Source organism: Candida albicans, chromosome 2 (genome assembly GCF_000182965.3).
Source record: "Candida albicans SC5314 chromosome 2, complete sequence".
Lineage (NCBI taxonomy): Eukaryota > Fungi > Ascomycota > Pichiomycetes > Serinales > Debaryomycetaceae > Candida > Candida albicans.
The window spans coordinates 1,316,406-1,344,113 of record NC_032090.1 but is presented as its reverse complement, the minus strand read 5'-3'; the positions used below and the strand labels follow the sequence as shown (position 1 = coordinate 1,344,113).

General features: G+C 32.2%; 11 protein-coding genes and 2 non-coding genes across 13 annotated transcripts, besides 1 other annotated feature; 4 read left to right on the top strand and 9 right to left on the bottom strand. All coding sequences in view use genetic code 12, as the record gives it.

Moving 5' to 3' along the window:
* Window positions 1–172: 172 nt before the first annotated feature.
* CAALFM_C206600WA (uncharacterized protein) lies at window positions 173–3,103 on the bottom strand (the record flags this gene model as incomplete). The annotated part of the gene is made up of 1 exon (XM_706750.2): window positions 173–3,103. One exon carries the CDS (start codon window positions 3,101–3,103, stop codon window positions 173–175), a length of 2,931 nt encoding a protein of 976 aa, XP_711842.2.
* Window positions 3,104–8,389: 5,286 nt separating this feature from the next.
* On the top strand, window positions 8,390–9,949 carry GIT1 (Git1p; the record flags this gene model as incomplete). Its single annotated transcript, XM_706749.1, has 1 exon — window positions 8,390–9,949. One exon carries the CDS (start codon window positions 8,390–8,392, stop codon window positions 9,947–9,949), a length of 1,560 nt encoding a protein of 519 aa, XP_711841.1.
* A 614-nt stretch (window positions 9,950–10,563) lies between these two features.
* Window positions 10,564–10,848: a long terminal repeat ((tara-2a) Long terminal repeat (LTR); about 285 bp long, 9 copies per genome).
* Window positions 10,849–11,302: 454 nt separating this feature from the next.
* CAALFM_C206570CA (uncharacterized protein) lies at window positions 11,303–11,608 on the top strand (the record flags this gene model as incomplete). Its single annotated transcript, XM_706748.1, has 1 exon — window positions 11,303–11,608. One exon carries the CDS (start codon window positions 11,303–11,305, stop codon window positions 11,606–11,608), a length of 306 nt encoding a protein of 101 aa, XP_711840.1.
* A 2-nt stretch (window positions 11,609–11,610) lies between these two features.
* Window positions 11,611–11,686, bottom strand: CAALFM_C206560WA. The gene has a single exon (XR_002086388.1). It is a non-coding gene; the product is annotated as an uncharacterized ncRNA (small nucleolar RNA).
* Window positions 11,687–12,512: 826 nt separating this feature from the next.
* On the bottom strand, window positions 12,513–13,268 carry CAALFM_C206550WA (uncharacterized protein; the record flags this gene model as incomplete). Its single annotated transcript, XM_706746.1, has 1 exon — window positions 12,513–13,268. One exon carries the CDS (start codon window positions 13,266–13,268, stop codon window positions 12,513–12,515), a length of 756 nt encoding a protein of 251 aa, XP_711838.1.
* Window positions 13,269–14,856: 1,588 nt separating this feature from the next.
* On the top strand, window positions 14,857–18,528 carry SPF1 (ion-transporting P-type ATPase; the record flags this gene model as incomplete). Its single annotated transcript, XM_706745.2, has 1 exon — window positions 14,857–18,528. The coding sequence occupies one exon, from the start codon at window positions 14,857–14,859 to the stop codon at window positions 18,526–18,528; it is 3,672 nt and encodes a 1,223-aa protein (XP_711837.1).
* Window positions 18,529–18,669: 141 nt separating this feature from the next.
* On the bottom strand, window positions 18,670–19,641 carry CAALFM_C206530WA (uncharacterized protein; the record flags this gene model as incomplete). The annotated part of the gene is made up of 1 exon (XM_706744.1): window positions 18,670–19,641. One exon carries the CDS (start codon window positions 19,639–19,641, stop codon window positions 18,670–18,672), a length of 972 nt encoding a protein of 323 aa, XP_711836.1.
* Window positions 19,642–20,128: 487 nt separating this feature from the next.
* CAALFM_C206520CA (thiamine transporter) lies at window positions 20,129–21,034 on the top strand (the record flags this gene model as incomplete). The annotated part of the gene is made up of 1 exon (XM_706743.1): window positions 20,129–21,034. One exon carries the CDS (start codon window positions 20,129–20,131, stop codon window positions 21,032–21,034), a length of 906 nt encoding a protein of 301 aa, XP_711835.1.
* Window positions 21,035–21,075: 41 nt separating this feature from the next.
* CAALFM_C206510WA (uncharacterized protein) lies at window positions 21,076–22,383 on the bottom strand (the record flags this gene model as incomplete). Its single annotated transcript, XM_019475246.1, has 2 exons — window positions 21,076–22,257; window positions 22,321–22,383. 2 exons carry the CDS (start codon window positions 22,381–22,383, stop codon window positions 21,076–21,078), a joined length of 1,245 nt encoding a protein of 414 aa, XP_019330791.1.
* Window positions 22,384–22,644: 261 nt separating this feature from the next.
* On the bottom strand, window positions 22,645–22,731 carry tI(AAU)1. The gene is given in 2 exon segments: window positions 22,645–22,680; window positions 22,694–22,731. It is a non-coding gene; the product is annotated as a tRNA-Ile (tRNA).
* A 335-nt stretch (window positions 22,732–23,066) lies between these two features.
* Window positions 23,067–24,254, bottom strand: CAALFM_C206490WA (peptide-N4-(N-acetyl-beta-glucosaminyl)asparagine amidase; the record flags this gene model as incomplete). The annotated part of the gene is made up of 1 exon (XM_706741.1): window positions 23,067–24,254. One exon carries the CDS (start codon window positions 24,252–24,254, stop codon window positions 23,067–23,069), a length of 1,188 nt encoding a protein of 395 aa, XP_711833.1.
* A 227-nt stretch (window positions 24,255–24,481) lies between these two features.
* On the bottom strand, window positions 24,482–25,453 carry CAALFM_C206480WA (tRNA (guanine(9)-N(1))-methyltransferase; the record flags this gene model as incomplete). The annotated part of the gene is made up of 1 exon (XM_706740.1): window positions 24,482–25,453. One exon carries the CDS (start codon window positions 25,451–25,453, stop codon window positions 24,482–24,484), a length of 972 nt encoding a protein of 323 aa, XP_711832.1.
* A 212-nt stretch (window positions 25,454–25,665) lies between these two features.
* On the bottom strand, window positions 25,666–27,027 carry RTA2 (phospholipid-translocating ATPase; the record flags this gene model as incomplete). Its single annotated transcript, XM_706739.1, has 1 exon — window positions 25,666–27,027. One exon carries the CDS (start codon window positions 27,025–27,027, stop codon window positions 25,666–25,668), a length of 1,362 nt encoding a protein of 453 aa, XP_711831.1.
* Between the last annotated feature and the right edge of the window lie 681 nt (window positions 27,028–27,708).

Sequence of the window (27,708 nt, the reverse complement as noted above, 5' to 3'; positions counted from 1 at the left end):
ATGTGTAGAGAGCATTAATACCCCATTATTATTCCCATTATTGTTAATAAATCAAAACATCTCTTTCATATGTGCTATATGTAAACTAGAAAAAACAACTAAACATATATATRTATATGTATGTATGTAATATATTTATATAATCTTAATTGTTAATCAATTTGTAGTTTCTTTATATTTTACATTCACATGTATAACCCGGTAAATCATCATGACAATTTGGTAAACTTTTCAATCTATCTTCCAATCCAGGACTAATAGTGCTATTGTTATCACTATCAAACCAAGGATGTTTTAATAAAGAATTAGCATCGTATCTTTCATTTAAATCATATTTTAAACATTTTAAAATCAAATCACAAATTAAATCAACTTCATAATCATTTTTATTAAATTTATATTTTTCAATTAAAACATCTTTTAATTTCCAAATTTTCAATTGATCAATATTTTTAAACATAATTTGCAGATTTCCTTTAAGGTCTGGATTCGGATTTAATTTAAAAAATTTCCCAGTCAATTTACAATCTAATAAATATTCATCGTTGGGGAAATCACCTAATAATTCAACAATTTGAGCTAAATGATCTTCATCTTTATCAAAACATTTACCATCATGAGGATCAAATAAAAAATCCCCAGTAATTAATTCAAATATTATACAACCAATTGACCATAAATCAGTCAGTGATCCCCAATGTTTATATTTTAAAATGATTTCTGGTGATCGATATTGTCTAGTTTGAATTTGATTTGTGAAATGTTCATCAACAAATGTTGCATTACCCAAATCAGCAATCTTTATAGAGATGCCACCACGAATATTACCTTCACATTCTCGTTGTTGTTGTTCTTCTTCCTCTATATTATCATCAATCATTTCTTGATCTTTTTTGTTATAATCAAAGAATGAAAAATTTCTTGGACTTATAGCTTTAGAAATAGATTTTTTCCTTGGTTTGCTATTACTATGGTTATTTGAATCATTACCATTAAAATTAACATCTTTAAAAATTGAATCGGAAGATATTGATGAACTTAATGGTTTTGAACATCTAATTGGTGATTCATATTTACCAACAATGGAATTTTTCAGTTTTTTATAAAAATAAGATGATTGAGAACTATTTGAAGTTGTTGATAATGTTCTTATATGACATGAAGATGAACAACAATTAGATTTTTGTTGTTGTTGTTGTTGTTGCAGCTGATAATGTTGATTCAATTGTTTACTCAGACTTCTTCTCCTTCTTGTTCTTGAACAATTACTCAATAATGAAGCTTTTCTACTTCTTGATAAATTATTATTATTATTAGCTCTAAATTTTGATAATTTTTCATCTTCAATAGTTCGAATCAATTTATTTATATCTTTAATATCAATTAAAATATTTTCTGGTTTTAAATCAGTATGAATAATTCCACAATGATGCATATAATCAATAGCTAATAACATTTGTTTGACAATTTGTTTAACAATATATAATGGGATCCCACCAACAGTTTTTGAAGTTTCAATTAATTTTATTAATGATTGAGAATTTAATGATTTGATTTTTTTATCTAAATCATCTTCCCATGAATCTACCGTTGTGGTTGATTCATTATCTTGACCTGAGCCTGAACCTGAACCTGAAACAGAATTTGAACCTGAACCTGATGATTCAATAAAAGAATCTTCATGTGGATTTGAATTTAATGATGATGATGAAGCTGTCGATATAGCTGTTGTATTTATTGATGCTTGGCCATTAGTATTAGTATTGTTATTGTGATTTATGGTGAAATTGTTATTAGTATCATTATTGTTGTTGTTACTAGTACTATCATGTTTATGGGTATCTTTTTTATTATGAAGTCCTAAACTAAGCATTGATTTAGTACTTTTCTTCCAATTTTTAGTATCCCATTTACTAAATTTCATTTGCAGTTGTTGTTGCAAGCAAATATTTTCTTCAGCACTTTCTTTACGTTTAATTTCAGAATTAATACTACGATATAATCTTTTATAACGATAAATCAAATTTAAAACATTTTCACCCAAAATTTCAAACACCATACAAATATGAATTCCATTAGGTCCTGAAATTTCAAAATCATCTTTCAATTGCATCACATGATTATAACCTGGATGTAATTTATTATCATTCTTAAAGTATGAAATATTTTCCTTTGGTATATGATGATTATTATTTATTGGATCATTTAATACATTCATAATTTTAATTTCATCTCTTGCTGCTTCCATATAATTTTTATTTGATTTAACAAATTTAATCGCCACATAATATTCATTAATATCAACCAGATCAAGTAATGATTCTTCTACTTCTTCTTCTTCGTCATCTTCTTCTTCTTTTTCTAGTGATAAATTCCCATTATATCTTGATTTAGCTAACCAAACAGTTGAAAAATGTCCCCAACCTAATTTACGTAAAATAATATACTCTCGATTAGGTAATTTTTTCGAATAATAAATTTCTCCTTTTGAAACTGGATGATAACCACCAGTTCGATAATCTTCATGAGATTCTTCAGCTTTAGGATCATAATTAAGATCAGATTCCAGATCAGATAAATAAGCAATTTCATCATCCTCTTCTTCAATGTTGTCTTCTTCTTCTATATCTTCTTCATCGATTTTAACTTCAATTTCTCCTTCAAGAGCAGTTATAGAAGGGTTTTTAACATGAGGATTATTAGAATGTATATGAGGTTGATTATTGGAAAATGAACCAATTCGTAGTAAACTTCTTAAATTTGGACGAGATGTGGAATTTGAAGGTGTTGGTGTGGGTGTTGGTGTTGATTGTCGTGAAGTAATATTCGTTAATGTTTTTGGAGATGTAGGTGAAGGTTGACTTTGTTGTTGTTGTTTATTGGTATGCTTTTTATTTCGTGATTGTGAATTTGTATTTAGTTTGAATAATGAAGATGCCTTTTTAAGAGCTGATGTCGATACTGAAGGTGTTGATGCTTTTGATTGTGATGATATTTTAGTAAGTGGTGGCTGTTCTTGTAGTTGTAGTTGTTCTTGCAACTGTGGTGGTGTACTGGGTGTTGTTGCTGCTGCTGCTGCTTGATATCTACTTTCAATAGTCATTTCACTATTAGCAAGTGATATCACTTCAGTAGAAAAATCTTCCATCTGAGGAGGATAACTTGAATGTGAATGATGAGTATTTGGATTTGAAGGTGAATTATCTATAGCTAACATGATAATTGTAGGGTTTTCTTTTTTTTGGAAAAATTAAAGCCAAGCTAAGGATGAGGAAAGTAAATAAATAAGAAACAAAAAAAAGAAACCTTTTCAGAATATATGTAACATTAAAAGTACAAAATAATAATAGGAATAGGAATAGGAATAGGAGTAGGAGTAAGAATGAATCAGAAAGAAAGGAAAAGGAAGAATAACAAAATAAAATTAAAATTGAAAAAAAACCAACAATCTAGAGATCAATCAATAAAGAAAAGGGAAAGGGAACAGAAGTAGAAATTGAAGATATATATAAAAAATTGAAGACTGTGGATTCTAAAGGTAATGTAATGTCTAAGTATATAAGTAATTTAAAAAGGGAAAACGGAGAAATTCTTCTTGTTTAGTGAAAGAGAGAGAGAGAAAGTAAGTAAGTAAAAAAACCTAAATTACACAAAATGAAAGGGGGATAACGGAAATCAACAAATCAACAAATTAGAAAAAAAAAAAAAGAAATTGTGGATTAGTTCTATCATTTTGGACAAAATTATTAGGTTCTTGTCATTTTTACACTACTAATAGTTACTTCTAGACTTCTTATTACTACTTTGTTTATTCTCCCAGTTACTCTTCAATTGACTGTAATAGAGAGTCTTATCTTGTAAAAACATGACATTTTGGTTGAACAATTGCTATTAAAACAATATAGATTGCTGTTCCCCCAATACAAAACAACTAACCAATACCACAATATTTGCTCTTAAATTGGTCAGAATTTTTTGCTGATATGGTAGTGCAAAACACACCACGGGACAAAACAAAAAAAATTAACGTCATCCACATTCATAACACAAGATTAATTTTGATATCTAAAGTGGTGTGGTTGTGGTTTGATTTTTATTGCTCTGAGATTGATGGCTTACTTAATCTTATAGGCTTTAACTTTGAAATATGTTGAGTTTTATACAAGGCTAAGTAGTCAATATCTTATTAATAAAAATGTCTACTGGATTGGAAAGTTTTTGATAATTAGTATTTTTGGTGGGGAAGAGTATATGCAGAATGGAGGCCGGAAAAGTCGTTTTTTTTGGTTGATGTCAGAAAAACGTGACATCCTAAGAAACGCCATTGGTTTTGTTGCTGTTAAGGAAATAAGAATAAAATAGGTACACGACATTTTGTGTTTTGTACCTTTGTATTTAAGGCATTCCCGTACCTAATACATATTTCCCTGGCTATTGTGGTGGTGGTGGTGGTGGCGTCAGTGTCAGCGTCAGCGGTGGTTGCGGCAGTAATTGCCGCACCAATAGTTTAATTTTTCTTATCTGATTGTCACGTTGAGATGAAATCTTTTACGCCGATTGACAAAGAGATGTCCGGCGATGAGCAATAAATTTAAACGACAACACAACGACATCGCCGCCCAGGATAAACTTTTATCCTAAACCTTTAATCATTTGTTGTGACCCAACAAACACTATTCAAATCAACTTCTCCTCCTAAACTCTATAGCAATGGTTTTATTAATTGTCATTACCCCAGCCATCTAGGATAGGTAAGGATATTTTGGTGACATTACATCAGAAACTACTACTTTTAGGTTTAAAAAAAAAATCACCCAATAATTTCCAATCTAAAACTGATCTATCTGCACTATAACTCTCCCCCCCCCCCCCGTAGACCCATTAATTTCTTGGGTTAGTAGAAAAAGGTGGAGCGATAGGCGGTTAGGAACATTTTTTTAGTTGAGCAGATTAGTGCCATACCAAATAAAAAAACTACGTAGTAAATACTTTTGTCTAGTATTAAAAGTCTATTGATGCGTTCTGTTTCCTAAAATTGTCATTCTCGCGACATCACGACATTTCATTCTGTAGCCAATAATATATTATACTAACAGAAGAAGAGCTTTAACCAATCACCATAAAAAAATAAACTAATGGGTGTGTGACAAATAATTTTGTCAGCTTATATGATAAAAATCATGACATTTCCATTAGTATAAATTTTTTTTTAATTTAATTTGATTGATTGAAGAAAATATTTCTGTGGTTACATTATTATTATTTCGAGCTAAAATCAAAATCAAAATCAAAATCGTAAATTAATTATACTAAGAATAATAGAAACAAAATTTGAAAAAATAAAAATGCCGTTCGTTGCTACTAGTCACGTGTAAGGCATTTCTATTTGTTCTACTTCTTCTCCCCTTCTCTCCCCCGCTGCCGATATTATTCCCAGGAATATTAAACCCAACAAAAAAAGAACAATATATACTTCGCTACTCCACCTTCAATAATGCATGAATAATGTAATCATACGTCATTCTTATTACAACTACAACAACTACAAGTTGAACTTATTAGATTTGATTGAAAACTGAAAAATCATTCAAGACGATTAAACCAGATTAATTGATCTAAACTACTCCTATTATCAGTTTAGATGTTAATTTGAGCCAAGCCTTGGAGTGGCTTTTTTTTTCTTTAACAAACTGTGTATTATTATTATTATGGGATGGATGGAAAATATCTCGCAATTAATATCGGCAATACAACGTAACACGCGGTTAATAAAATTTGTCTGAAAGATAAAAGAAAAAAAAAAGGGAACAACAACAACAACCAAAAAAAATGCCGTGGAGGATTACGTAATAGTACAACTCTGTCACACACATACATACATAGAGAGATATTAATATTATAATTTAATTGGTGTAACCGGATATTATTCGCGTAAAGTTGTCGCTCTTCCTCGTACCACCGTTTCCCGTATTATTAATTCATATTAATCAAGAAATGATTTTGATTGGGTCAAATGGTCGTACCACTACTACTACCACCACGTCACAAGAAAATCTTATCGCGGTAGTTTGCACAACTATACTAGATAACAGCCGAAGTTTCCGATTCAACTTGAGTTTTTTTACAACCAGAAGTCTTGTCATTGTTAGACAAATGTAACGTAACAACTACATACAGACTGTAACCATAATGAATATAGTTGGTTCAATTACACGATGTTTGAGATGTGTCAATACTTCTTGACGTGTAAATAAGTGTGTCAAGTTTAAGGTGTAAATTATATTCCAAAAGTTATATAATAACATAGGTGTAAGTAAGTTACTTGAATCTGGAGCTTAGTGCCAGTAATCTTAAAAAGAAATCAAAAAGAAAATGTGTATATTCGTTCAGATCAATTCAGGCGTTATCATTGTTGTACTTTACAACAAAGTTGCAAATTGATTTAATTTTCGCAACAAGTTTTGACCCAAAAAAAAATTATACATTCGACTAATAATCTATTAAAAATATTTTTTTTTCTTGTCAAACAAAACACGATTTGCTACTTGACAATGGTAGATGTTACATTATTCTGACTTCATCTCATCCCGTCTCATCTCATCTTGTGAGGATTTGGTATAGGGTTCATTAATGTTACATTTTCTATTATTTCGTAATTTCTTATAGAAAATAAATTTTTTCTTTTTTTTTTTGCCAATACTTCAAATTCCGAATACGAATATACTGAATCGTTAATATAGTAATCCAATAATAATAACTTATGGTGTTATTATTTAAAAACAGAGCTTTCTTTAAACGTTTTGTGTTGAAAGTTATTAGCAAGTATTGCCCACTATCCAGAGATGATCGCCCACGTTTCTGTTTAACAAAAAAAACTGAACTTTTACTATTGTGTTCTGCTACATTTGCTTTTACACTAATCAATACAAAATATAGTTCATACATTTTTTTTTTGTCACCAGAAACAAAATGAAAAAATTGCTCAAATAATCTCGTAATTGTTGATATGGAGGGATATAAAGAAAATTGGGGGGATCTAAATATGACACTGGTTAACCGAAACAATCTAGTCAATGAATCAATTGATTACGAAAAATATCTAAATTCTTAATTCTTATTTAGGAATAATAATTAAAATATTATATGGAATTAACTGGCCCACATGGCTAATAATAAAGCGGTGATCAATAATCACACAAAATCACTAATTGGTGATTTAGATCTATTCAATAATGCAAATAAATTTAGTACAGTTAACTCGGAGTAATCGAAAATTGTAGGAATAGACAAACCAAAAAACATCCAAAGCACAACGTGTTCTTACAGTGTACAACACAAAAATTCCAAACTAATGAATCTCAACAACTGAATGATCTTGAAATTGTAAAGCAAAGTGAAGTGATTAGATTTGAATTGACTAATTATATTTTAGTTTTATTGAAATCCAACTAACTATTCGTTCTTCGGTTATTGGTTTTTTTTTTCTTTCTGTACACGGCTTTATCGCACGGGATATGAACCTTTGTCTTTTTTTTTCTTGTTTTTTTCTTGGGTTGACGTTTTGACAGGAATCTATCTATTTATAATTTTGCAACAACAACAACAATTATTAGTATAGGATCTATATAGTATAGATATGCCTCTTATTCATATATAACAAGTGATTGATATTTAGATTTCATTATCGTTGAATAATACTAATGTATATGAACGAAGTAGAAGAACGGTACACGTGTGTCCAATATTGTTTCACAAACTTCGAGCCGAAATTTATAGATAACGCACAAACGGCTAATAAAAAAAAAACACATTGACTTATGAATGAGTATTTGTGTTTATGAAATTGTCTAAAACAAAATATACACTAAGAAGTAAAAAAAAAAACGCTCAAACAATTTGTTAATTACCTTTCCTTTATTGGATAATCCCCGGAAGAACATAAAATGATAGGATTTGGTTGGATCGAGTAATACACGTAAGGCAATTGAGTGTTATTGCCACACGGCACAAAAACAGTTTATAATATGTAAATGGTCGAAAAATATATGCACAATATGGAACAACAACGTGGGGGATGTTGTTGTGTAAAGTAGAGGAAATCAACTGAAACCATTGCATTAATTTATTGATGGTTAAGAGAGTTCTTTTTGTATTGTTATATTTGAGGGATCTAGTTTCTATTGTTTCTATTGGAATCAATTTTCCATTAAATAGGGTTATATATTAGATTGAGATACGAAATTTCAAAACTTTCTCTGTTTATTTAAATAGATCATCATATCTCTTGAAATTATTTACCTCATAATTGTTTTTTTTTTTTTTGCATTCTACCATTATAGTTCCACTTCATAATCATTCAATAAAAAATATTTCCCTTACTTTTACTATCATGAGTGATCTTGTTAAATCTTCTGAAGTCATTGAAACTACTGAAGTCCCTCCTCATAATAACAATAATAATAAAAGACATTTCAAATATGATTCTGAACAACGTAAACAGAGATTAGCTGGTGGTGTTAAATTAAAAGATGCTTTAATGATTTTGTGTGCTGGATTTGCCTTAATTTCCGATGGATATCAAAACAATGTTATGTCAATGATGAATAAAGTATTTGCCCTTGAATATCCAAAAGAATATACCGCATCTTTGTCAACTCAAGTTTCTAATGCTTCTTTAGTAGGGACAATTTTCGGACAAGTGATTATTGGATTAACCGCTGATTATATTGGAAGAAAATGGTCAATTGTCACTGCTACATGTTTTTTAATATTTGGTACTATGATGTGTGCTGCTTCTCATGGTAAAACTGTTAATGGAATGTTTTGGATGTTGACTATATTCCGTGGTGTCACGGGGTTTGGTATTGGGGCAGAATATCCATCTTCTTCAGTGACAGCAAGTGAAGCTGCTAATGAATCAGTGAAAAGACGTGGTGGTGCATTTATATTAGCAACTAATTTACCATTATCATTTGGTGGTCCATTTGCCTTGTGTATATTTTTAATTGTTCGTCGAATTTGTGGTAATCATTTAGATGCCATTTGGAGAACCATGTTTGCCATTGGATGTTTTTGGCCATTATCAGTGTTTTATTTTCGATTGAAAATGGTGACTTCAGAATTATATACTAAATCAGCAATAAAGCAACGTGCTCCATATTGGTTAGCTCTTAAATATTATTGGCCTCGTTTAATTGGTACTTGTGTTGCTTGGTTCTTATATGATTTTGTTACTTTCCCTAATGGGATTTTTTCAGCAGGTATTATTTCCAATGTTATCCCTAAACTGGAAAAGAATAATTTAGAAAAAATTGCTGAATGGAATTTACTTTTAGGTGCCATTGCCCTTCCAGGGGTATTTGTTGGTGCTTATGTTGTTGATATTTTGGGTCGTAAATATACTATGATGATTGGATTTTGTGGATATATTGTGTTTGGATTAATTGTTGGTTGTGGATATCATCAAATTAAACCCATAACTGGGTTATTCATTGTATTTTATGGGTTAATGATGAGTTGTGGGAATTTTGGTCCTGGTAATAATATGGGATTAACTTCTTCAGAATCATTTGCTACACCAATTAGAGGTACTGCGTATGGTATATCAGCTGCCATTGGTAAAGTTGGTGCCGTAGTTGGAACTAAAACTTTTAGTCCAATTCAAAAGAATTTAGGTGATAAATGGACTTTTATTATTGCTGCCATTTGTGGATTAGCTGGAGTTTTGGTGACATTTATTTTCATACCACATTTAAAAGACGAAGATTTATTAGAAGAAGATGTTAAATTTAAAAATTATTTGATTGATAATGGTTGGAAAGGTAAATTTGGTATTCAAGAATATGATGAAGAAGAAGATTTGGAAGGTAGTAGTGAAGATTCATCCGATGGTGAAATTGTGAAAAATAATACCAAAAATGATGTGGAAAAAGTGGATGCATTGAAATAATAGATTTGAATAAACCCCTTTCTTCTGCTTGTCAGTTATACTTAATGTACTAATACATATTACTTTTATTGTTAAATGTCTGTTTAGTAGAATTTAAAAGAAGGGTGATGACTAGCAGAAAGTATTGATGATTCTGTATCATTTTTCCAGTCTACATCATGAAACTCTATTTAAATATAAAGTTTGTGTCATTTGAATAACAATTAACATAGTTGTACACTTATGTTGCAATTAGTACTAAATTGAATACAATGTGACCTATCATTAAATTTCAAAAGGCTAAGTTGTTGAATAAGATGCTACAAAAGTAAAACTTTATAGATGAACTTGATAAATTAGAATGCTCCAAAATTGGTTTTTTATGGAATGGTTGTTTTTGTGTAGAAAAACCGCTTTAGTATATCCCTTTCTTGATGAATACTTATTGTTCACTAAGTTTGAAAAACAGAAGATACTTTGAAGTTCCATAACTGAATCAATAGCCTCTATAATTTTTCCCTCTCTCCTTTTTTTTAACTGAACCCTACATAACCAAATTTCAGGTTCAACCAGAATATCTTTCCATTTTAGGTGACTCATTTCACAGATGCATAACTACACCCATCTTTTGCAGTTGTTCGATTTCTACTGGATACACGACTTGCAAAAGTGGGTTTTGTGTAAGTTGATTAGTAGACCACTGCCAAGACCAGTGTCATCACCTGACTGTGCTAAGTAGTGTAGGTATGTGAGCAGGCAGGTATTGACGCCTGATGGTGTTACTTACTTTCTATGGAGTAAGGGTGGTGGGTATCGCCTTTGACCTGGTGAGTGAGAAAATATATATAGGAGATTTTCTCGTCTATTCTCTCTGGTTCTGGCGTGGGTTAACACCGCACTTTCATACCATTTTTTGATTAATACAAATCTAAGCCACCATTGGCAACTTGTTGTCGCTGGTTGGCAATCACAACTCACATACTTGCCAATTTGTTGGGTTATAACAAATTGTTGGCATCAGCAAAAGACAGCCTCAACATAGTTACCATCCTTTTGGTTAGAATTTTTGTCCTTCCTGTACACACAATATACAAAATAGCAATAAATCACCTGACGACGACAACGATGAGAGATAAATTTTAGTACTATAAATACAGCTGAATAATCCAATGAAAAGTGGAATAGGTATTTAGAAACCAGTCATTTTAATATAAAAATACTCATCTATTAACTATACTACTGAAATATACACAAATGTTATATCATCCCAAAGATCAAAATTTAAACAATCTATTTTAGTAGGTGCAAAACTTTTTTATTCACTTTTTTTTTTTTTTCAATTATTACCAAAAGTAAACCACATTATCAATCAAAATGGCTTTACCACATATTGACATCAATCTTTTTTTAATATTATCTAGATTTCCTAATGAGATTCTTGATCACATCATCAGCTACATACCTAAGTGTATGTTGCCTGAATTATTGTACTTTCGGTCAATTAAGCCTTTTGTGGCGTACCGAGTATTAATGAATGTTGCTATCAAATTTCTGGTACAACGCCAGAAGCAAAATCAATTCATTGGGTATGTGATCAGTCCAGAGACACGAAGTCAGCTGGAAAAGTTAAAGAGGAACCATATGCTCCAACTATCTTGGGTAATGTTGTATAGTGTGTAGATTTTTCTTTTCGTTTACAGGAAATTTGTCAATATATTTATACTTTTGGTTTTGCTTATTGAAACAGTAGAAGAGAAATTGTTGGGAACTCAATTGTACTCTATTATTTTTAGGGGGTGGTAAGTTTAGGGGCAAATGTTTTTTGTTGGCATTATCGAGGAACTTTCTAGAAATATACACACATTTCTCTGGGCGTTAGAAATACTAAAAGTCCTACAATTTTCAGTTGGTTGGGATTTAAGTTACATATACATCATATGATTGATGCATTTACGCTCACATATTCTGAACAAATTAACCTAAAATGGAAACATATGCAAGCTGAACTTGAAATTTTGGGTTTTGTGCATTGATAAAATGAGCTGATATACAGAATTCTGTAGTGTAACTGTATTCTCATGCTCGCTTGTTCTTGTAAGTTCATGAATTTGACAACTCAACCTCTGGTGTATGGTGATTTGGTTGTTGATCAATTCCTCTTCGTGTTCATAGTCTAGGGAAGATTATCGAATTGACACCTTATAGTAAATAACAATGTACTACACAACAACAGGTGATGGTGATTGATGACACTTCAACAATTTTGCCAGTTACTAATTTTGGCAGCCTAAAATAAGAGCTTCTAACAATTTTGATAAAACAATTCTGAAAGTGTTTAGATGTAGATATTTATGTATTCATTACAAACTAATCAATACTATAAAACACCTAAAAACTTTAACCCCTTAAAAGAATTGAACCGAAATATAGAACATAAAACCATTTCTACGAAGAAGTCAGACACTACTTCCCTTTGGCAAAAACGAAGAAACAAAATTAAAATTTTGAACCGAAAATTTCTAGAAAAGAAAACAGAAAGACAACCCTTTAAAGACAATTACTCTAAAACCAAGTTGAACAGGATTTACCAAGATTTATGCTTTTTCTTTTCTTCTTCTTCTTCCTCAAATAAAATCACAATGATTTCAATTTCCTTACATTTATCATCGATGGAAGAATCATATAATTTGTAAGTATCACAATCATCAACTGGACATTCCCAGAAATCAGTACAGCCATCAAGAGCTAACAACTTGACACAATCTTTTTCAACGATTGACCAGCCACAAGTATGTAAGGCATCCTTTTGTATTGGGTTATCAAATTGGAATTGATGGTTGGCAACAATTGAACCAATAGCGGAACGTTGATCTTTCAAAACACCTTCACATAAAGTAAATTGGTCTTGACAGAAAGATTTCTCAATAGTACAGAAGTCACAATCGCTAGTTTCACATGGCTCTTCAACTTCACCACGTTTGTATTGTTTGTGTCCCTTCTTTTTGTCTTCATCGTCACAATCTTCATCACATTCGTCGTTGTCGTCACCACCATCCCAATAAGTTTTGCTTGGACGCGGGGTTGGGTAAACAACTGGTTCTGATTTGCAGTTACAATCAACTTTTTTATCGTTACGTTCCAATTGACCATCATCGACCTCATAAGCTAAATAAATGGTATCTTCATCACATTTTTCTCTGACACCTAAAGCAAATTCATAATCAACAGTTTCAACACCAATTTCTTCAGTATGCTCTGGCTTGTAATAAGTTGGACTGGAAATACCAGCTTGAACCATAGCAATTAATGGCAAAGATAAAGCAACAGTGGAGAATTTCATAGTGAGTTAATAAGTTGAGGTAATTGAGTTGTGATAATGATTGAAAAGAAGAAACAAATTATAACTTTTGGAAGATATCTACCCTAGTATTTATAGTTTTTGGTTTAATAGGATTTGCACAAGGGTTGCCAAACTTATCATGCTATCAAGGATAGTTGTTGCCAGACAACCTAATACTTTCACAAGTGTTTAAAATTCAACTCTTGTAGTTATAGCAATTATCTTTTAAAAATAAATTTGCAAGGCTTGGATCTTCATTTAATTTAGTTTTCCTTTTTTTTTGAATGACTTTTTTTAACACACGATTGGTTGTAAAATCTTATACTTCAAAATAAAAGTGGTTTTTGGATTGGTTGAACAACAGTATTCATTTTTTGTTGATCTTCTTTCTTTGTAATGGTAGCGCTCACTTATTCTGCAAATCCCCAATCAACATTTCCTAGTGTTTGAAACCCATCAAAGAAGCCTTTTAATTACTGTCTTGGCTTTATTTCTTGTTCAGATGTATGTGAGTCTTAAATGTTGATTTTATTTACACCAGGTGGCGAATGTAAAATTTGTGTGTGTTGATATTTAAACGGAATGATCGTGGTGTGTGTTTTATTTGAAAAATAGTGAATTTAACACACATGGTACTTTTGATGTTTGTTGCAAGTTTTAAAATAGCTTAGCACTCAGAATCAATTTTATTGCCACCAAAAGTTTTGCTCCTCCATAATTTGCTAAATGGAATAACTAAATCAAAAACATTTTCAGATTCCAATCTCTCATCTTTGAACCAATGCCTTGTTCAATTGCATGGTTTGCACAAATTGAACATAAAAAAGATTAATATATAATTGAAACAATAAATTTATGTTTTAACAATAGATCTCCTTGTGTGTCAGATACCATAAACACATTAAATTGAGATAAGTCTAAATGTCTATTATTAGATTTATTTTGACTTTGTGTGGGGTTTGCCAAAACTTTGCCACCCTAGGAGCCCAACTAATAATAATCATTATTGCGGCTACTGTGGAGGTTCATGGTTTCTACCCAAGTGTTTCCAGAATCATAGTTGATAATAACTCTATTTGGAGTCACGTGTAGATATGGATTACACAAAATCATTCTTTTTGCAAAGATCTTACTTGTTGGACCATTGGTTGCTGCTTAAAAGAGCCAAATCTTGAAGTTAACCGAATATGCAATGGTTCAAGTTAACATGGATAAATTGGTGACGGTGAATTTAAATCAATACATCAATCAGACTGCTGATTGATATTCCTAATCTGTGTATTAATTTCAAACCAATAGACTATCAATACTAACCCGTATAATTAGACAGAAGGTCCAAAATTTATGATAATTTTAAACAAATCTTCAAAATTCTTAGTGGTTGCATTACCGTTGTAGTTGTTGGGAATAAAATTTCTTATCGTACAAACGGGACACGAAAAAAAAAATTGAGAGAAGAAAAAAATTTCAATGTTTCGTTGGAAAAAAAAAAAACCTAACGGAAGTTCGATTTTGCCATTTGGTCTTTTTCAACATCCTTCTTCTTTCCAGTATTCAATACGATCAAAACCTCACTCTATATCAAACAATGTCTGATTTAGTTGCAAATCCGGCAATTCAAGGTGCTGAATTGTTGGTACCGAAGGCAGTTTTTCTAAGACCTTATGTATGGCCCTTTTCTATTATATATCCGATCTTTTTACAAATTTATTTCCAACAATATGATAAATACATTGGTGGTAAAGAATGGACTTTTGTATACACCATTGCTATTGTTTCTGTGAATTTATTGTTTTGGTTGATGCCACATTGGAATATTGATATCAATGCCAAGTTCAATTATACTAAAGTTGACAAGATTTCTGATGCTTCATATATAAAGATCACTCCAGCACCAAATTCCGGTATGGGTGAAATCTGTGAAATTAATCGTGAAACTTTCCATGATGGTGAAAAACAAGTTAGTTTCTTATATCAAAAGAGAAGATACTTATTTCATTCTAAAATTGGGAAATTTTCTCCACCAGAATTTGTTTTCGATGAAGCACCAAAATTGGCCGTTTATCAAAATACTAAAGGTTTATCAGGAGATTTAGAAAAAATGATTAGAAATTATGGATCTAATAGGTTTGATATCCCAATTCCTACATTTATGGAATTATTCAAAGAACACGCAGTTGCACCATTTTTTGTTTTCCAAATCTTTTGTGTTGCCCTTTGGTGTATGGATGAACAATGGTATTATTCCTTGTTTTCCTTATTTATGTTAGTTTCCTTTGAAATGACTACTGTCTTCCAAAGAAGAACCACTATGGCTGAGTTTCAAAGCATGGGTATCAAACCATACGATGTATATGCTTATAGAGATGGCAAATGGGTTAAAATTCCTACTACAGATTTGTTGCCTGGAGATTTGATCTCAATTACAAGAACTAATGAAGGAAGTGCTTTACCATGTGATTTATTGCTAGTTGATGGATCAGCGATTGTCAATGAAGCCATGTTATCAGGTGAATCTACTCCATTATTGAAAGAATCTATTAAATTAAGACCAGCAGATGAACAATTACAACCAGAAGGATTTGATAAAAACTCAATTTTACACGGTGGTACCATGGCTTTGCAAGTTACTAAACCTGAATCACCAATTGTCCCTGTTGCTCCAGATAATGGTGCATTTGCCGTAGTCACAAAAACTGGGTTTGAAACATCTCAAGGTTCATTAGTTCGTATGATGATTTTCTCTAGTGAACGTGTTTCTGTTGGTAATAAAGAAGCATTCTTTTTCATTTTGTTTTTGTTAATATTTGCCATTGCTGCTTCTTGGTATGTTTGGGTCGAAGGTACAAGAATGGGTAGAATTCAATCTAAATTAATCTTGGATTGTATCATTGTCATCACTTCTGTTGTTCCTCCTGAATTACCTATGGAATTGACCATGGCTGTGAATTCATCATTGTCCAAATTGCAAAAATTCTACATCTATTGTACTGAACCATTCAGAATTCCCTTAGCTGGTAGAATTGATGTTTGTTGTTTTGATAAAACCGGTACTTTAACTGCTGAAGATTTGGTGTTTGAAGGTTTAGCTGGTTTCAAAAACGATGATATTCATCATTTACATATTTGTGAAGATGCACCAGAAACCACTTCTTATGTATTGGGTTCAGCTCATGCATTGGTTAGATTAGATGATGGTGAAGTTGTTGGTGACCCAATGGAACAAGCTACATTAAAAGCAGCTCATTGGAATGTTGGTACTCATGATACTGTTGAAAGAGAAAGTAAAAAGGGTAAAGGCAAATCAGAAAAAATAAAGATTTTACGTCGTTTCCAGTTCTCATCTGCCCTTAAGAGATCTTCTACTATTTCCCAGATTAATACCATCTCTGGTAAGAATTTTGTTGCTGCCAAAGGTGCTCCAGAAACCATTCGTAATATGATTGTTGATGCCCCTGAAAATTATGAAAAGATTTATAAATCTTTCACTAGATCTGGATCCCGTGTTTTGGCACTTGCTTATAAATATTTAGAATCCAGTGTCAATGTCAACAAAGTTAAACGTGAAGATATTGAATCTGATTTACATTTCGCCGGGTTTATTGTTTTCCATTGTCCATTGAAAGATGATGCCATTGAAACAATTAAAATGTTGAATGAATCATCACATAGATCTATTATGATTACTGGTGATAATCCATTAACTGCTTGCCATGTTGCCAAAGAGGTTAATATTACCACTAAAGAAGTTTTGATTTTGGATGCTCCTGAAGACCATCATGAGATTGGTGAATATGACAATTTGGTATGGAGAAATGTTACTGAATCAGTTGTTATCCCATTCAAATCATCAGATAAAATTAATCTTGAATTGTTTAGCAAATATGATATTTGTATCACTGGATACGCTTTGAATTATTTGAGTGATCATGAACAAATTTTGGAATTGTTAAAACACACTTGGGTTTACGCTAGAGTTTCACCAACACAAAAGGAATTTATTATTACTTCATTGAAAGATGCAGGTTATAATACATTGATGTGTGGTGATGGTACTAATGATGTTGGCGCATTGAAACAAGCCAATATTGGGGTTGCTCTTTTGAATGGTACTGAAGAAGGTATGAATAAGATTGCTGAAAATAGAAAGATTGAAGCTACATTAAAAGTTTATGAAAAACAATCTCAAATTTTCAATAATTGGGGAAAACCAGCACCACCAGTTCCTGCCATCATTGCTCATTTATATCCTCCAGGACCTTTGAATCCTAAATATTTGGAAGCCATGGAAAAGAAAGGTGTTACTATTACTGATGATATGAGAAAAGCAGTTGTTGAAGCCATGAAAGAACCTGTTAAAGTTCCAGAAAAGAATGCTGCTAATGGTGGGTTTAATACTAACAGTAATTTTGCTGATACAATTCTTGGAGCCATGAATGATGCTGAAGCTGAAGATGAAGCACCAGTTTTGAAATTGGGTGATGCTTCTGTGGCAGCTCCATTTACTTCTAAATTGGCCAATGTTAATACTGTTACTCATATCATTCGTCAAGGTCGTGTTGCCTTAGTGTCAACAATTCAAATGTACAAGATTTTGGCATTGAATTGTTTGATTTCTTCTTATTCCCTTTCTGTGTTGTATTTAGCTGGTATGAAATTTGGTGATGGACAAGCCACTATTTCTGGTATTTTATTATCTGTGTGTTTCTTATCTATTTCACGTGGTAGACCATTAGAGAAATTATCTAAGGAAAGACCTCAAGATGGTATTTTCAATATTTATATCATGGGATCCATTTTAGGACAATTTGCCGTTCATATTATTACTTTGATTTATATTACCAGGGAAATTTATATTCTTGAACCAAGAGAGCCAAAAGTTGATTTAGAAAAAGAATTTAGTCCATCTTTGTTGAATACTGGTATGTTCTTATTACAATTAGCACAACAAGTTTCTACATTTGCCGTTAACTATATTGGATTACCATTCAGAGAAAGTATTACTTCCAACAAGGGTATGTATTATGGATTATTGGGTGTTGCTGGGTTAACATTTTCTTGTTCAACGGAATTTATTCCTGAATTGAATGAAGTTATGCAATTTGTTCCAATGACAATTGATTTCAAGACTAAATTAACTGGATGCATAATATTAGATTTGGTGGTTACTTTTGCAATTGAATACGTTTTGAAATATTTCTTTATGAATTCTAAAGCTGCTGATATTGCATTAAGAGAAGAAGATGAAGTTGATGCATAGATATAAGTAATAGATAATATTTTCTTTCTCTGTTTCTTTATTTTTTTGTTTTTCAAGTTACCTTTTGTATAGTTTAACAGTTATATATATATTATCATTCATTATTTTTATTATTATTAATCTCTATCTATGCGTTTTTTGCTAAATATCTAATATCTTTAAATCTTGATCTCTATTTAAATTGGTAACACGAATAACTTTAATATCATTTTTTTCAATCATATCAAGTTTTGACGGTAGTTTGGTGGATAAAAGTTTCATACCATCATGAATTTCATCAGGGATCACCGGATAAGAAGAACTATCTTGGATGGTTTGAATGAGTTTCTTTGTGGAAAATGTTTTACAATTATTTGGTTGGCATTGATATAATTGATAAATGGCATTATAAATCATGGGGATTTTCGTCAATAAATAATTTTGATATTTATCTTGTGGAGCTTGTTGTTTGGATATTTCATCTTGTTCTTGTTGTTTACGTAATTTCTCTTTTAATTTAATTCTTTCTAGTAATGATAATCCATTAAATTTATTACTTTCTATTGATTCCAATTTTTCTTTAAATTTGAATCTTGATGAATCATTTTTCAAATCAGAGAAATTTAATGATCGATTTTTTATTTTGGTTGGTGATGAATTGGCTGATCGTGGTTTAATGATTTTATTAGGTGAAGTTTTCAAAAACGATACCGGTGAAGATGGCAATGAGGATGAGCACAATTCAAATGTTGCTTCTGTAGTATAGGATGATTTCTTTGGTGGTATGGTATTTAACTCTTGATGGGTTTCAATCCATTTATTGATATTTTTAATGAAAACCTCTCTACGTCGAGAAAGTTGTGTAGTTGAAGAAAATTTAATTACCAATTCCTCATCTAATCGATATATTTCATATAATGAATAAGTTATTTCCATGATTTGTTCTATGTGAGTAACAGTAATTTTTGTTTGAGTTAATGAAGAAGCTTGAGTTAATATTTTATTTAGTAATGGATTTGATGTGTGATTAGTATAATGTAAGGATAAAACATTATCGATGGCGTTAAAATTGTTTCTCAAAGTAATGAAAGCATGTCTCGGTATCAATGGGTGTTTTTGAATATCCATTATCATAGCTCTTGGTGAAGTTGAAGTGATAAATGGTAGATGATATTAGATGATGAAGAAAATAGAAAATAAATAAATTTATAAATTTCTTTTTTTTACGCGTCACTCAGAAGAATTATCCTTGCATTTAATGATAAGTAACATTTTGAATACGCGGGCTCCCCAGAAAGATTGATCCTATGTTATGAAAATGCCACACTTCAAGAATAACTGTAATGTAATAGAAAGCTCATAAGAAACTTTAAGGCCATTTGGGTATTGTTGTAACCACTGATGGTATCAACTCGAGCTACGAATTTTTGTTACTACTGCGAAGTTAGAGTCGTCCCGGAGTTGTATTTCCAGCCGGGACACGCGAGACGGGGCTGGCCCCAGAACATAATGGAACCCATCTCGAAACAAAAAAATACAACAAAGAAAAAGTGAAAAACCAATTACACACAAATTTTACCACATATACATTACTTTTTATTTTATTTTCATTAATATATGAATGTCAACTAAAAGAGAAGACCATTTGAGAAAGGGAGCAGATGTTACTCCTACAGAAGCCTTAGTGGCTGGTTCAATAGCAGGTGCGATCTCTCGAGCATTCACGGCTCCATTAGATACCATAAAAATACGACTTCAATTACAACCTAAAGGATTTAAACATCGGAAATCAGTGGTCACTATAGTGAAAAATCTATTAGAAAATGAAGGAATAATTGCATTATGGAAAGGGAATGTTCCAGCAGAAATACTATATATTTTATATGGAGGAGTTCAATTTGGTTCATATTCAATAATTAGTAAACTGGTTTCCAAATTAGAAAACAATTATCGTATCAATCTATCTTCAGCTAATCATTCATTGATTGTTGGTATAGGTTCTGGGATTGTTAGCACTTTGGTTACTTACCCATTTGACTTATTACGAACTCGATTGATTGCCAATAAAAATCGTGGTCTACTATCAATGACAGGGACAATTAAAGATATAATTAAATTGGAAGGGATACGTGGGATTTATGCAGGTATAAGACCAGCAATGTTATCAGTTTCAAGTACTACAGGGCTAATGTTCTGGTCATACGAATTAGCACGTGAGCTTTCCAATAATTATCAGCGAGTTCCATTTATAGAGGCAATTTGTGGGTTTATAGCTGGGGCCACTTCCAAAGGTATAACGTTCCCTTTGGATACTTTGAGGAAAAGGTGTCAAATGTGTTCTGTGGTCCATGGAAGACCGTATACAGCTCTGCATATATTTGTAACCATACTAAAGAATGAAGGTGTTTTTGGTTTATATAAAGGTTTTGGAATAAGTGTATTGAAAACTGCACCAACAAGTGCAATTTCATTATTCATGTATGAATATTCATTATCATTCATCAGGAAAATTAGAGTTATAGAGTGAGAAACAATTCAAAAGTTAATTGGTTTCTAATGTATTATATTTTATATTTTAAATAAATAATCATCGTGATCATCACCAACATTAACAAAATCATTTTCCTCTTCTTCCTCTTCTTCTTCGGAATCATCATCTGCGTCTTCATCTGTATCTTCTTCTATTTCGTGATCTTCATGAACTCCGAAATAACGTGTCAACAGATCAGGCAGTATATATTCTCTATTATCCTCGTCATCAAGTTCATCTGAATAATATCGCAATTGTAAATCTGTATCATTGCTTGTGGGTGTACTTGTTTCGGCACTATTTGCTGGGTCTTTCGAATGTACATATAATGACTGTGAATTGGTCAATAGATTTTGTATACGAGAGGATCTCTTATAACTTCCTCGAGGTGATGAATTGGCTGGTGACGCATTTTGAATAAAGTGGTGTTTCGATGGTTTAGGGGTGATTGTTTGTTGCGGTCGATTCTTGGTCAATTGGTTTCTTATATATAATGGTAGTTGTTCATCCACAGTTGATGTTCTCCGTTGTCGAGGTGCAGTGTTAGTTTGTTGTTGCTGTTGCTGCTGTCTATTTGTTGATATTGTAAACTTTGATTTATGAAATGTGAATTTTTTCTTTGAAGGCTGTCTTACTGACGGGTTGAAGTGTGATGCTGTTTCTTGTTGGGCATGTACATGAATATTGGTAGTGCTTGCTATCGGAGGTTTTACCAATTGTGATTCTTGGTTTAGTCCAAATGAGGGTCTTGGATGCATTAAATCGAGTGATAGTCTCCTCTCTGTCTTGGTTAATTTTGGTACAGGTGTGGATGATACTCTTTTAGCTGTTGTTGGTGTTGTAACAATTGGTTCTGCCTTCGTCGTGGTTTCAGTTGTGGTTTTATTGGAACTTGATTCTTCTGGAACTTCTAATTTAAACGAATCTAAGCCTAATGATTCCACAATCTGTACAACTTCTTGATAAATGGGGTTTCTTTTTGACTTCCAGTGGTCCACGAGTTGGTTTATATTAAATTCATCCTTGAAATACACATTTATTGATTCATCATATATTTCGTCTATCTTCAACATTAAAAACTCTTGGTCATCAACACCAACTAAATTGAATATATAATTCCAATCTAAGTTCTTGTAAAATAGTCCGGTGTCATTTAGTTGTCGACTATAATTGGTGATATAATTCTCTAACAAATGTTGTTTTTCTGGATTCCACTCCATCTTTATTGATGCTGTGTGTTAGTACTTTATCATTTGCAGTAACTTTATAGTTATTTAACATACATCATCTATGTCAGAATTTCCCAAAGTGTCATCGTTATTATAATGGGGTGATAAAATAACCATATGTGTTTCTCGAAAAAGGAAGTTTTAAATATGGAGTAAAGAACTGTGAATCAAAAGAAAAATACTCACCACAAATTGATTCTCGTGCTACTTTTATGGAATTGGTGATGATGATTTATTATACAAAAAGAAATACCACACACCATTTATTCAAAACAGAAATTCTTCTCATACAGCTTACGATAAGCTTTTTTTATATTGACTTTATCGTCATAATGTGTAATTCTATTTCAAGAGAGCAATGTGCAAAAAAAAAATAAATGGTCCCTAGCAGGATCGAACTGCTGATCTTGGCGTAACAAATTGAATTTATTAGCACCACGCCTTAACCAACTGGGCCAAGGGACCTTTCTTGTTGGCTTAAAAATGTTTTGCTTTTTTACATAGCTTACATCCCGCTAGTTTAATTTATCATCAATGTTGTCAGAACTATGAGAAAATAGATTTATTGGATTAAACGTTGTGAAACTACCATGGTATACATCGTTTATAGAAAAGGAATCACTAATGGTCAATGCTGATAGCTCTCTCTGTGTATCTAATTTTTGTAAAAATTGGGTACATTTTTGATATTAAAAAAAATCTCACATAGAATCTTACAAACAAGTTGCAAACAATAAAAACATTTACATTTATAAAACCTATAAAAAACATTCTAATATAACTTAACCCCATGAGCCAATTTAGGATTCACCATTTTCACCACGACTTTTAGTCCATTCAGTTGATCCCGATTGCCTACCCAGTGGTAAATCCGTGGATGGTGTAGTTTTTGTTAATTCTGGTTTCAATTGGTTAATTTCCTTGTTATATGGAACTAGGAAATTATGATAAAGCTTGAGGAAAGCCAAATTTCTCTGTTCATTTACATCAACTTCTTGTTGTTGTTGCTGTTGCTCAATTCTCTTAAAATGCTTCAATTGATTGATACCATTCAGATATGATATGACAAAATTCACATTTTGGACATTTACAATTGAATTTTTAGGAATTTGTTTTTCCGGTACAATATATTTATCACTCAAATCAATCATATAATTATAATTAAACCCAATGACATAACTCATTCTTTTCCCCCAATTATTGCAGTACAACAACGGTTCATCATAAACACCTTCACAAGGATCCAAATGTATCCAACGTTTTGAGCTTAGTGAATAGTATTCACACCAAACATGATCTTCTTGATTCCACACATATCTTATCCGATCACTGTCATCATCACCACCTCCAATTAATGCTTGTAATATCAACATAAAACAATTAACCCATTCTCCACATCTTCCTCGACGGGTGGTTAATAATGTAACTGGGTTGTTTATTCTGGGGAATTCAATTTTTTGCTTGCATTTCTTACATTCATGGACTTCAATAACAGATACTTGATCGATTATGGCCTGGGATTGTGAAATAGTTTTTGATGATGAGGGGTTGATTGCTCCTAATCCTTGAACATCCTCGTTAGATCCACAAGATGGACAATCAGGGCTATTTACCCATTTGAAAAAATCATTTTTAAAATAATTCAATAATTCAAGAACTAATAAATCATCATAATCGAGATTTTTATCTTTGTTGGTTTTTTCTCTAATTTCAAGTCGTTCAAATATTTTTGGTAAATCAATGGTGTCTAGAGCTTTATCTAATTCACTATTGTTATGACGATATCTGACGATAATACCAGACAATGAATGTATAGATTTAATTACTGGCTGGTTCAAAAGTTGTTTGAATTGTTGGCGATGTTGCTCCCCATGAAACTTTTGCAAATTACGTTGTAGTACGTCTTTTGTATATGCTATCATAAGTTGTTCAGATAGCTTTCCATAATCAACCAGGGAAGAAGAAGGTGACTTGATTGGCGGTGTCATGCTTAAATTCTACTGCCGTAAGCTATGTTGTGTTATGAGTATGATATTATCCATGCAAGTAATTTGGTTTGGTTCATTTTTTTCCTTGCCTTTCTCACCGTCGTATCATAGACGATCAACGGATTCACTATACTTGAGTTACTTGTATAAGTCTTTACAAAAAGAATGTCCCCAATAATGTTATTTGTATCTATTAAACTACACACTATAGGTTGTCAAATGTATATTTATGAAGGACTTTTCAGTTTGATCTTTCTTGGTGGCAACACTTTATTGAAAGCTGTTTCCCAGTCACCATCATTTTCAAACCATTTACAAAGCAATTCATAAACATGACTAGTCACTAAAACATGTCTACCATTCATCTCTATATATTTACCAATTGGTAATCTTGCCACTTTTATACCTAATTCTTTGGCTTTATTATAACAAAGTTGTTTATGACGATTTTTATCAACTATCCCACCAATAATATATGTATGATTTGGTTCCAATTTGGTAATTTCTTCATCAGTATCAGCGGTGAGATATACCAAATTTTCAGTGTTGATCGTGTCTGTTGAATTAGTGGTGTTACTGTTACTGTTACCGTCATTATCTTTTGATTCAGAATTAGGGGCACCAGTAACATATTCGGTCAAAGATCGATCAGTAAAAGATATGTTGCCTTGCCAAAGATGGTAATCATGTAATTGTGCTTCAAACCTCTGCTTGAGTCGTTTGTTGAACGATGTAATTTGTATTGGGAGTTTATATGTACAATGTCTCATGGCTGAATAACACGCTTTGATTTGGTTTGAAAGAGAAACAATCTCCTTTTCATGCATCAATTCATCGAAATCGCAATCAATAATAACTGATACATTATTAGTTGATATTTGTCGAGATGGGATGGGTTGAGCTTTACGTAATTCATCATTTTCATCAAGATCCTTCAATCTTTCCCGTTTTCTTTGACGTGCAAGTCGTTTCTTTTCTCGTTGAACTTCAAGGTATTCTTGTTTTGTATCTTGCCATCTTTGTTTTTTCAATTCTCGTTTCCATTGTTTTCTTGAAAACCCTTCTGGAACTACTTCGAGTTGCTTTAATTTTCTTCGTTCTTCAATTTCTTCCGGAGTTGGTTTTTCTCGTTTAATTTTAGGAATCGTGGGAGCAGGTGAATTATTAACCACCGTGGCTTCCAGAGTTTGTTCTGTCATTTATGTTAACTGTGGTTGCTTTTGCTGGATCTAACGGAAAGATGGAGATGATGTTCTAGTGAAATTTTTTTTGTCGATGACTTTTGGTACGCACATTTTGATAATCGATAGAGACAAATATCGAAATTGGTCCTAATATTAACTCTATCAGAATAAAAACTGTTTATTGCATTTACTATCTATCTAGAACAATACTTAATCTAATGCATAACTCATAACTTACTATTTAAACAATGTATGTCATTTGCAACCACGCTAGAACTGCGTTCTTGTGATTCAACATCATCATTATATTCAACGTCCTGATTTTTTTCATTTTCATCAAGATTCTTCTTGATGGTTGCCAACTTGACAATATTGTTTTTACCAAATACCCAAACTGGATGGAATGGAATGAAAATTAGACCGGCAATAGCAATCATTGCTGCATCCAAAATCATGAGATATGGTTCATGCGTGAACAAATATCCACCCCATCCTTCAGCCAATTCTGCCACTCTATAGACACAACGAATATAAACAACAATGACAGCAATGGTCATGGCAAGCACCATATAATCGAATAATGGTATTTGTCGAATACTAGCAAATTTCTCATTATAGTATTTTTCCAAATGAGTATGACGATGACCTCTTACCGATTTGACATTCAACAATAATTTAAAATAATTGCTTATCGAACGTCGACCATAGGGACAATCGACAATCAAATCAGAACGAGAATTCTTAAAGTATAAGCGATTAAGAAACTCAAACCAAAACACCAAGAATATTGTCATCGCCACAACTTGAGCAGCAATACCAGCAATCATAATGTTAGTCCCGACTGAACTATCTTTATGGTTACTTGACGCCACAGAAGCAATACCTCCACCAGCAGCTTGGATCAATAATGAAACCACGTCGGCAGTGATGAAAAAATAAGAATACCACATTGGCTTCAAAACTGAATATTGTCTCCCGTGAATAACCACCAATTGCCCAAATAAAAAGTATACACCTGCCATGATGAATGCAGGTGCGATGGTTAAAGCAACAGACTGCATTATATAATGACTCATATTGGAAGTATCATTAAATGACAACACTCGTCCTAAGAACCCAACAAACTCTAAACCATATCCACAGACAAATGTCACATTATACCACCAGTATTTTGATTTAATGCACATTAAAAGGGTATAACCAAAAATTATTGCATAAACAACTAAATATATGATATTTGCTGCACGATTTAATTCATAACCATAAATGTTTTGTTCCATAGATAAATCTTTAAGATTTAAAGTAGCTTCAAAAATCGCTTGTGTGGCTCTTGACTGTACTTGACTATCAGTAGCGGTAGCTAACACTTTTTCTGCCGAAATGATTGTTAATGAAGCTTGAGCACCACGATATGCTTGTGACAATGACCGTAAATTATACCAATCTGTTTCAGTGGTGGCTTGAGAAATCACTGAGGCAACAGTTTGGGAAAGTTTTGAAACATGGGATGTAGCTATTGACGATAATGTAGTGGATGTAGGTGTGGAAGTTGGAGTCCACGAAGATAAATAATTCAAGATTTCACTCATAGTTGAAGGGTGGGAATGAACTGGTACACCAAGAAAAGTTTCTTAGTTGTTGATGATGGAGAAACAAATCTAATACTCTAGGTTGGCTAGAAAAAAGTCACTATATTTATAAACAATGTAAACTCCACTAAATAAGATGTACTGTGTTTGTGGTGATCCTGAGTAATTGCATAAACAGTAGTAGTGATATACTTGCTAATAAGAATTTGTTTATTGGGTTGGTGGAAAAACAACATAAAATAAAATTTTAATTCGGATCATTCTCTTGGCCCAATTGAGGCGAAGCCTTGGCTTGGGTTTTTTTAATTCCGTCTTTTATTGTTTAAAGTTTGTGCAATTGCGCTTTTCGTTAATAATTTCCTTCGGTCTCATTTTTGGGGGAGGGAGGAGCGCGCCCCCCCCCATGCCTCCGAACCAACAACAACACAACATAGCCTAGCTTAACATAGCACAGCACAGCCCAAGGCCATATACCATAACGAAGATCTCTACAATAAGCTTCTTTTTTTTGATTTTGATTTTTAAGATTAAAGTTTAAAGAAGATTGCTGCAATATAAGATTTTAAACGAATAACTCTCAGCCCTTTTAAACTATAAAAGTTTATGCGGCTGGTCCCCGTTTTTCTATTTTTATAATCCATATTCACACTAAGCCAAGTCAAACCAAACCCAGCCTCGATA